General features: G+C 61.2%; 1 protein-coding gene across 1 annotated transcript in view; it reads left to right on the top strand.

Annotated features, from left to right (window-relative positions):
- The first annotated feature begins 2,538 nt into the window (after nucleotides 1-2,538).
- MAMSTR (MEF2 activating motif and SAP domain containing transcriptional regulator) overlaps nucleotides 2,539-10,400 on the top strand; it is a 36,196-nt gene continuing 28,334 nt past the window's right edge. Inside the window, exons 1-4 of the mRNA XM_029912967.1 lie at nucleotides 2,539-2,840; nucleotides 3,501-3,550; nucleotides 4,183-4,271; nucleotides 4,729-6,170. Coding sequence (XP_029768827.1) covers nucleotides 2,539-2,840; nucleotides 3,501-3,550; nucleotides 4,183-4,271; nucleotides 4,729-6,170 — 1,883 coding nt within the window. The remainder of the gene's footprint in view (nucleotides 2,841-3,500; nucleotides 3,551-4,182; nucleotides 4,272-4,728; nucleotides 6,171-10,400) is intronic.

The raw sequence follows: 10,400 nt of genomic DNA, 5'->3' as shown, positions 1-10,400 counted from the left end.
CCCCCCCCCCCAGAGCGCCGCGCCGCCGCCCCCCTCCAGGTGCCGCCCCAAACACCAGCTTGGGTGCCTGGTGCCTGGAGCCGGCCCTGGACCCGGCTGGGCAACGTGGGGGGTGAGGAGCATGGGGTCAGTGGCTGCGGAGTGGACAGGGGGCAGCGCTGTGTGGGGAGTGCAGGGCAACATATGGGGCACAGGGTGGGGGGCAGATCCTGTTCTGCTGGGCCAACCCCATCTCTCCATCCCTGCTCCCCCATCTCTCCAGCTGCCCCCCAGCCGGCGGCTGCCGCCTACCCAGGAGGAGGAGGAGCCCAGGGCCCTGAAACCCCGACTTGGGGAGCCCCCGAGCAGCGGGAGCCGGACCCCCAGCCCAGGGCAGCCGAGCGGGAGGCAGAGCCCGGCCATCCCCACCAGGGGGCAGCAACCCTCCACGTAGGTACCGCTGGGTCAGCCGGAGACTGTGGGGTGGGGGGGCTGGGAGCCAGGACTCCTGGGTTCTCTCCGCAGCTCTGGGAGGGGAGTGGGGGCTAGTGGTTAGGGCGGGGGGGCTGGGAGCCAGGACTCCTGGGTTTTCTCCCCAGTTCTGGGAGGGGAGTGGGGTCTAGTGGTTAGATCAGGTGGGTGGGAGCCAGGACTCCTGGGTTCTCTCTGCAGCTCTGGGAGGGATGTGGGAGCTAGAGGTTAGAGCGGGGGGGGCTGGGAGCCAGGACTCCTGGGTTCTGGCTGCGGCTCTGGAAGGGAGGGGAACAGGGCCCCGTGGTTAGAGCAGGGAGGTCTTTCCAGCCGATAGCTCCCCTATGTCTCTCTTGAGCCCGCGGTGCAGGGAAGCATGGAGGGGCAGGGGCTGGGACGCAGGGGGAAGATCAGGGTGGGTTTGGGGGGACCCTGTACGTGGGCTCTGAGATCTGCGGAGGATCCCAGCCGACCCGTGGGCCTGCCCCTGCCATCCCTCCTCCCCCACAGGCCGGGCGGTTCTGATCCGGGCTCTCTCTCTCTGCAGGCAGAGCGTAGGGGGACAGGGGTCCGGACGCCCCACATCACCCAGCATAGGTAGGTACTGCACGGGCTGGTACCGGAATCAGGGCACCCCCACAGTGCCCCCTGCTGGCAGAGGTGCAGCTGAAGCAGCCAGGAGCCCCCCCAGCCAGCGCTCTCGCCCTACTCCTCACAGCGCCCCCTGCTGGCAGAGATGGGGCTGGGGCAGCCGGGATCCCTCCCCACTCCCAGCCCCTCACTCCCCTCCTGTTTCCCAGCAGCCCCGGTGAGACGTTCCCCCAGCACCATGCAACTCCTTGATGGTCTTTCCCGCTCCCGGGCGGAGGTCGCCAGCCCCTGGACGCAGGTGAGGGCTGACGGGCGGCGGTGACAACCTAGGGGGCTGAGGGGGGCTGTGCCTTGGGCAGAGGACCCCCGTCTCCCGGGAAGGCGGGGTGCTGGGAAACTGTGTTTCCCCCAACACTAGCCCAGAGGGGTTCCCCGTCTGCCCTGCTCTTCACGGGGCCTAGGAGGCGCTGCTGAGCAAGGAGTGATGCAGCCGCTGTCTGCGGGACAGGTGTCAGTGCAGTCTAGTGTTTAGAGCGGGGCGGGGGCTGGGAGCCAGGACGCCTGGGTTCTCTCCCTGACTCTGGGAGGGAGGGGGGTCTGGTGCTTAGAGCGGGGCGGGGCTGGGATCCAGGACGCCTGGGTTCTCTCCCTGACTCTGGGAGGGGAGGAGGGTCTGGTGCTTAGAGCGGGGCGGGGCTGGGATCCAGGACGCCTGGGTTCTCTCCCTGACTCTGGGAGGGAGGGGGGTCTGGTGCTTAGAGCTGCCGTTACCCCAGGATCCCTCCACAGCAGGGCCCAGTGTCCGGGGAGCCGAGCGCAGAAAGGAACCGTGGCCAGCTCAGCCTGGCCATCCCCTCTGGTTCCCGGAGCCCGGCAGGAACCCCGAGCCAGCCCGGATCTAGTGCCAGGTCTAGAGCCACCACGGCTCCCAGCTCCCCCGAGCGATCCAGAGCCTCCGTGGGCGTGGGGCACTCGGCGGTGGGCACCGCTTCCGTGGGCGTGGGGCCCTCGACGATAGCCACAGCGTCGGCGGCAGCGGGTCCATCCAGGCTGGCCAGCGCCCGGCCCTCAGGGATGTGCAGAGAGATGGAGCCGGGCGAGAGATCCAGAGAGCCCAGCACGGAGAGGAGCCGAGCCCAGCTGGACCACGCCAGCCCCTCCACGGAGCAGGGCAAGTCCCGTTCCCAGAGCCAGCGTGGATCTAGTGCGGCATCCAGAGCTGCCGCGGCTCCCGGTTCCCCTGAGCGATCCAAAGCCTCCGTGGGCGTGGGGCGCTCAGCGGTGGGCACCGCCTCCGTGGGCGTGGGGCGCTCCCTACCGTCCACTGCTTCGGTGGCAGCGGGTCCTTCCAGGCTGGCCAGCGCCCAGCCCTCGGGGAGATCCGGGGAGAGGAGCCCAGCCCAGGTGGGCCATGCCAGCCCCTCCATGGAGCAGGCCGGGTCCCGTTCCCAGAGCCAGCGTGAATCTAGTGCGGCGCCTGGGCCAACGGGAGCCACCATGACCCCCAGCTCCCATGAGCGGCCAAGTGGCTCCAAGGCTCCCAGCTTTCCAGAGCCAGGCAGCTCACCCATGGCTGCTGCTGCACCTCCGGAGAGATCTCAACTCCCTGGGGGTGTGGGGCCTTCGGAGGGCGCCACGGTGGCCCTGGCCGTGGGCCCCTCTGGGCAGAGGAGCCGGAGCAGCTCCCGGTTGGATCAAGCCAAGAGACAGGGAACGAGATCCAGGGCGACAGTTGGAGAAAGCGACAAAGGCAAAGCCCGGTCCAGCGCCAGCAGCACCGGCCACAAGAAGTCATCCAGGTAGGTGGGGTATCGGTTAAACAGATAACCAGCCTCCGGGCCCCACCCCAGATGGGCCACATCTCAGGGCTGGATGAGGGGTCTCCATATTACCAGCCCCCGTGCCCTACCCCAGAGGGGCCGCATCCTAGCACTGGGTGTGGGGTCCCCGTATGAGCAGCCCCTGTGCCCGGCCCCAGAGGGGCCGCGTCTCAGCACTGAGTGAAATGATCTCCTATAGGCTGTATAATCGATTTGGGTAAGGAGCTTTGGGATCCTTATTATGTAATGAAACCTGCTCTGTGTGTGCTCGCGCGTGTGTGTGTGTGTGTGTGTGTGTGTGTGTATCCCTGTCGCCTCCTGCTGGAGAGGAAGAGTCCTGCTCCATGTGTATGCGTGAGTGCAAGCAAACTATCTGCTCTCTGCTGGCCGTGGTCGGATCTCTCTGACACCGTATCCTATGCACCGTACTGCTCCCGACTGAGGGGGATTCTCTATTCACCTAAAGGGCAGGGGCTGGAGCTTTACAAATGGGAGGCAGTGGCCCATACCCCACTGTTGCTGAGCAGGACATGGGAGGGGGATGGTACTGTCACCCCTACCCAAGGCCCTAACGTGACTATCCCAGGATATTCGGGCCCCCGGGTCACCGGAAACTGAACTGTGGATCTTCCTCCGCAGGGAGCAGAGATTGGAGTCGAAGGGGAAGTTGAAATCGGCCCTGAGTTCAGGTATGGAGGTAATTCTCCTTCCCACAGCAAGGGAAATTCCCACCCCCTGCCCCACAGCACTCCCCGCTAGGGGGGGGGGGCGCCGCCTTGGGGAGACGGAACCAGGGCCGGCTCTAGGCACCAGCGCTCCAAGCATGTGCTTGGGGCGGCACTTTCCAAGGGGCGGCACTCCAGCTCCTTTTGTTTTGCTTGGGGCGCAAAAAGCCGGGAGCCGGCCCTGAGCAGAGGTGAGCTGCAGCGGTGGGGGGTGCGGGGAGGGCCGCAGGAAGTAACCCTGGGGGGACCGGAGGAACCGCTCCCCCCCAGCTCACCTCCGCTCCACTGCCGCCTGCTCCCCCGAGCCCGCCGCCGCTCCGCTTCTCCCCCCTCCCTCCCAGGCTTTCCTGGGAGGGAGGGGTAGGAGGGGAAATGTGGTGTGCCCAGGGGAGGAGGTGGGGCTGGGGATTTGGGGAAGGGGTTGGAATGGGCGGGGGAAGGGGCGGAGTTGGGGGAGGCTGGGGGTGGCACGGGAAAATTTTTTTGCTTGGGGCGGCAAAAAACTTGGAGCCGGCCCTGGCCGGAACTCCCTCACCCCGTGCCCCACAGCACCCCATGTGGCTGCCCCGTGTCTCATCGCCCTGTCACGCCCTCAGCCAGGCACAGGAGCAGCCTCACGTTCGTGACCATCTATAGCGCCCTGTCGAACTCGCTGGACAAGCTGACGGGCGGGAAGCTGAGACAGGTAGGGGGCGCCGGGGGGCCGGGCTGCAACGGGCGGGGGGCGGGTGAGGATGGGCGGGAGGCGAGGACGGGTGGGGGAATGCAGGGGCTCACTTGGGTGGGGGCTCAGGCAGGCGAATCACACGTGGGATCCAGCCCCCTCCCATTCGGCCTCCCTCAGTGTGACGAGTTTGCCGGCCCTTGGTCCCCGGGGCTGAGCCCCCGTCCCCAGGCGCCACCCAGCTCCCCCGGGGAAGGGCCAGGCAGGCCACGGAGCCTGAGCCCACACCTGCCTCCGGCATAGGCTCCCCAGGGCAAGGGGACTGTATGTGCTGGGGGAGGGGGGCTGGCACCATTCCCATCCCCCATACTCCCCTGCACAGCTCGTGCCCTGAGCCCCCCGCCCCCGGCATCCTCTGCCCTGAGCCCCCCAGCCCCGAGCCCCGTCTGATTCTCTGTGCCCCCCCCCCCCCCCAAAGAGAAGGAGCCAGGAAGATGCCAAGACGCAGTTGTCTTCTAAGCCCTCCAAGCGGGTCACCATCTCGGGCGTGGTGGAGCTGTCGGGCCAGGGCAGCCAGGAGACCAGCTCCGTGGCACCCTCAGCTATGGAGAGCAGCGGGGAGCAGGGCCCGGCTGGCTCCGGGACGGCTCCACAGCGGGAGAGCAGCCCACTGCCCAAGGCGCAGTCTGGAGGATCCAGAGCCGTCACAGCTCCCAGCTCGCCCGAGCGATCCAGAGCCTCCGTGGGCGTGGGGCGCTCGGCAGTGGCCACGGCCTCCGTGGGCGTGGGGCGCTCGGCAGTAGCCACAGCGTCGGTGGCAGCAGGTCCTTCCAGGCTGGGCAGCGCCCAGCCCTCAGGGATGGGCGGAGAGATGGAGCCAGGCAGGAGATCCAGGGAGCCGAGCGTGGAGAGGAGCCGAGCCCAGCTGGGCCCCGCCAGCCCCTCCACAGAGCAGGGCAGGTCCCGTTTCCGGAGCCCCACGGGGACGCCAAGCCAGCCGGGGTCTAGCGCCGTGTCCAGAGATTCTGGAGCAGCTGGGCCTTCAGAGCGATCCAGAGTCTCGGTGGCCGCCGGCCCTTCGGAGAGATCCAGAGCCTCAGTGGCTGCCGGCCCTTCGGAGATGGCCACGGTGTCGGTGGCCGTGGGTCCGTCCGAGCTGGGGCCGCGGAGCAGCGCCCGGCCCTCGGGGCGGGACCAGCTGAGCCTGCCAGGCAGGGGATCTAGAGAGCGCAGCAAGGCGGGGAGCCAGAGTGGAAGTCGAATCAGCTCCCCCAGTGCCATCAGGGAGGCTGGGACCCCCGGCGCCGTGGCTGCCCTGGGCTTGGAAGGCGATGATGTATCTAGAGAGACATCCAAGAAGTCCAGAGCCTCTGTGGCTCCAGGTTCTGCTGAGAAATCCAGAGCGTTGGTGGCTCCAGCTTCTGTGGGGAGATCGAGAGCGTCGGTGGCTCCAAGTTCTGCAGAGAGATCCAGAGCATCCGTGGCCGCCGGCCCTTCGCAGCTGGCTACGGTGTCAGTGGCCGTGGGACGGTCCGAGCCAGGGTCTCTCAGCAGCGCCAGGACCCCGGGGACAGATGCTCAGAGGGCTCCCCGCGCGGGGAAGAGTCGGCTCAGCTCCCCGTGCTCCGGGGCTCCTCTGGGGACGAAGGCCGGCGACGCATCCCCGAGGAGATCGGGGGAGCAGAGCCAAAGCCAGGCCAGGGAGGAAGGAGGGGTCCGTTCCCAGAGCCCCTCGAGCCAGGCGCCCCATGCGAGAGCTGCAGTCTCCAAGGGCCAAGGGCCCAGCAGCACCCGGCCCTCGGAGCTGGACAGACAGGGGGAGCTGGGCTGGGGATCCAGCAGACCCAGCACCACGAGGAGCCGGAGCAAAGGTCGGCAGGAAGACAAGCGGGACCCCTCTGTGGGGCACCCCGCCAGCAGGTAGGCGGGGCTGGAGTGCATTACATCAGCTGTGCGTGTTCAGCAGAGGCCGCTTCCGCAGGACTCCTGGGTTCTATCCCCGGCTCTGGGAGGGGAGTGGGGTCTAGTGGTTAGAGTGGGGGGGCTGGGAGCCAGGACTCCTGGGTTCTCTCCCTGGCTCTGGGAGGGGAGTGGGGACTAGTGGTTGGGGAGTGGGGACATTGGGAGTCAGGACTCCTGGGTTCTGTCCTCGGTCTGCGACTGACTTTCTGTGACCCCGGGTCAAGCCTTGTGCCTCAGTTTCCCCCACTACACTGTAGGGCTGTGCTTCCTCCCCACTGGGCTGTATAGGGGAGCACTGCGCTCCCTGAGGGCCTGGGGGGGGAGGCTGCAGAGGGACAGGGGCCCAGGAGACCCTAGAGATCCTGACTGGATGCTCTCTCCTCTCTCTAGGACAGGCAGCCGTGTTTCCTGGGGGCTCAACGGTCGCCCCCATTCCTCCTACCCACTGCTCCTGAGACTCAAGACTTCCTAAGCTTAGCTCAGGTCTGGGCCGTTGCCAGGAGCTTCTCTCATCAGTCCAGGAGGGGAGTGGGGCTTAGTGGTTAGAGCAGGCAGAGCTGGGAGCCAGGACTCCTGGGATCTCTCCCCGGCTCTGGGAGGGGACGGGGTCTAGTGATTAGAGCTGGGTAGGGTTGAGGGAGGGGGCAGGACTCCTGGGTTCCATACCCAGCTCGGGCTGGCCGGACCAGCCTTCCATTCCATGAAACACGGGGGCGTTTTGAGATTTGCTTCCCTTGTGACGCTGAACAGAGACGAGGCCTGTTGAATGCGTTCCCTGGCCAGCTAGGACCTGGGGGTGCTCTCTTGGCGTGGCCACCTGCCCGCCACCAGGGCACAGCCCTGCCATGTGATGCCTCTGCTCTGCCCCATTTGGGTGAGGGACCTGAACCAGGGTGTGGCATTGGCCGGGGGCTACCCAGGGCTGTGATGGACCCCCTTGCCCTGAGTGCTCTGGGGGGGGGGTCTGCTCCCCAACTCCACAGGAAAAGCAAGGCCCCCCCCAGACCCACACAGGGCAGCCCTACAGGCACACACCTCACGTGTCCCCCTGCAGCCTCTAGGCCCTGGGCACCCCGGTTTACCAGCCCTCCTCCGCTCCCCGCGCTGCATTAACCCCCAGCATTTGGCCCCACGTCTCGTGAGCCCCAATCCACGCAGGTTTTGCAGCGCTAGACTCAAGCAGTCTCGGCCCTCCTGCCCCAGTCCTGCCAGCCTGCCTGGGACCCCCATTCATGAGACAGGCCCGTGAAGGATCCTGGTGGCGCATCTCCACCAGCTCAAACTCCTGCGTCTGGCCTGGGTCATCTGGCCCAGACTGCCGGGCTAGACAATTGCAGCAGAGCCATTCGGGCCCCGGGTTCTGGGACCTTCCCCCTCACGACCGTTTTTTTCTTCTTCTTCATGTTTTCAGGCCAATTCCCTTCCCCTTGCTGTGCATTTCAGCAGTTTCTGGTAAAAATATTGTTTTCGGCCAATATTTTGTTTGTTTCTTGCCAATTTTCAGCCAACATTAGTTTCAATTTTCAGCCATTCTTTTAGGGTTTTTAGGCCAATTTTTTTGTTTGTTTTCCAATTTTCGGTCAATCCTCCCCCCCCCCCCCAATTTTCAGCCTTTTTTTTCTTCTTTGTTTGGACATTTTTTTTGTTTGTTTCTTGCTAATTTTTGGTCAAAATTAGGGCTGTTGATTCATCGCAGTTAACTCACACGATTAACTCCAAAAAATGAATCACAATTAAAAAAAATAATCACAGTTTTAATCACACTGTTAAACAATAGAATGCCAATTGAAATGTATTAACTATTTCTGGATGTTTTTCTACATTTTCAAATATATTTATTTCAATTACAATACAGACTACAAAGTGCACAGTGCTCATTTTATATTCTTATTTTTATTACACATATTTCCACTGTAAAAATGATAAACAAAAATAGTATTTTTCAATTCACCTCATAAAAGTACCGTAATGCAATCTCTTTATCGGGAACGTGCAACTTACAAATGTAGATTTTTTTTTTGTTACGTAACTGCACTCAAAACCAAAACCATGTAAAACTTTAGAGCCTACAAGTCCACTCAGTCCTACTTCTTGTTCAGCCAATCGCTCAGACAAACAAGTTTGTTTACATTTACGGGAGATAATGCTGCCGGCTTCTTATTTACATCACCTGAAAATGAGAACAGGCGTTCGCATGGCACTTTTGTAGCCGGCATTACAAGGTATTTACGTGCCAGATATGCTAAATGTTCGTATGCCCCTTCATGCTTCGGCAATCATTCAGAGGACATGCTTCCATGCTGATGATGCTTGTTAAAAAAATAATGCGTTAATTAAATTTTGACTGAACTCCTTGGGGGAGAATCGTATGTCCCCTGCATTCTGCCATATATTTCATGTTATAGCAGTCTTGGATGATGACCCAGCACATGTTGTTCATTTTAAGAACACTTTCACTACAGATTTGACAAAACGCAAAGAAGGTACCAGTGTAAGATTTCTAAAGCTAGCTACAGCACTTAATCCAAGGTTTAAGAATCTGAAGTGCCATCCAAAATCTGAGAGGAACAAGGTGGAGCATGCTTTCAGAAGTCTTAAAAGAGCAACACTCCGATGTGGAAACTACAGAATCCGAACCACCAAAAAAGAAAATCAACCTTCTGCTGGTGGTATCTGACTCAGATGGTGAAAATGAACATGCGTCGGACCGCTTTGCTTTGGATCGTTCTCAAGCAGAACCCATCATCAGCATGGATGCATGTCCTCTGGAATGGTGGTTGAAGCATGAAGGGACATATGAATCTTTAGCACATATGGCACGTAAATATCTTGCAACACTGGCTACAACAGTGCCATGCGAACGCCTGTTCTCACTTTCTGGTGCGATGTAAACAAGAAGCGGGCAGCATTATCTCCTGCAAATGTAAAGAAACTTGTCTGTCTGAGCGATTGGCTGAACAAGAAGTAGGACTGAGTGGACTTGTAGGCTCGAAAGTTTTACATTGGTTTATTTTTGATTGCAGTTATTTTTTTGTGCATAATTCTACATTTGTAAGTTCAACTGTCATGGTAAAGAGATTGCACTACAGTACTTGTGTGAGGTGAATTGAAAAACACTATTTCGTTTGTTTTTTACTGTGCAAATATTTGTAATAAAAGTAAAATAAAAAGTGAGCACTGTACACTTTTTAGCCAATGTCAAAATTTAGACGGAAATGGAAAACCATTGGGCGGGTTGTGATTTGCTATGGAAACTCCGCCCCATTTTCTGATCAACTCTAATAAGGGAGTTCTGCTTAATAGCTTCTCTTGACTTGCCTTTCTGCGGAGCGGGGCAGTTGGGGGGATATTTCCTCTTGTGCAGAATCACGTGTTTCGATTGTGGCATCGGGGCTGGGACAGTCCCAGCTGATCATGGCGTGGGCATTTGTCTCCACAGAGGTGGCAGTGAGCAGGCTGCAGACAGAATGAAATCCCAGTAGAGGCCAGGTAAGGGCTGGCAGAGCTCCATCTCCGTGCACTTGGATGTTAGCCGCATCCAAATCTTCACCCCTATTCTGCGTGTTATGGTGGCGCATCAACACGCTGAGATCAGGGCCCCGGTTGTGCCAGGTGCTGTACAGACACAGAGCAATCCCCGCGCCCCACAGCGCCCCCTGCTGTGGGGTGCAGTAGCTGGCAGTACGTTCTCTGCCCTACGTGACCACAGTTTCTCTTCCCACAGGCCGGATGCAGCCAGAGCTGGAGGAGAGGATTCGTTGCTGGGCCTGGGGAGTCTCTCAGGGACAGGACGGCTGGAGGGCCCAGGCCGGGGGATCGGGGCGGCGAGTGTCACGGCTTTCCCGGCTTTGCATATTAAACTTTGCAGTGAACGTTGGGTCGGGGTTGTGTGTGCAACTGTCCCTCCTCCGCGGCTGCCAGTGACCACCAAGGCTCAGGGCTGGACCCCTGCCCTAGGGTGGCGTTGGGGGTCTGGGCTGCAGGGAGGAGGCTGAGTGGGGAGGGAGGTTGGGGGAGGTGTCAGGGGACGCCGAGGGGGGGACTGTGGGGGGGCATTCAGGACGGTGATGGGGGAGCAGTGTGGGGGGGATGGGATCGGGGGGCACGTTCAAGGGGGTGAGGAGAGCAGCATGGGAGGGTTCTGGGGGGGCATACGGGATGGTGTGGGGAGCAGAGTGGGGGGGACTG

Source organism: Terrapene carolina, unplaced genomic scaffold (assembly GCF_002925995.2).
Source record: "Terrapene carolina triunguis isolate 2854851 unplaced genomic scaffold, T_m_triunguis-2.0 Scaffold401, whole genome shotgun sequence".
In the NCBI taxonomy this organism is placed as follows: domain Eukaryota; kingdom Metazoa; phylum Chordata; order Testudines; family Emydidae; genus Terrapene; species Terrapene triunguis.
The sequence above is the reverse complement of the archived record's forward strand: the minus strand, read 5'-3'. Positions and strand labels throughout refer to the sequence as shown.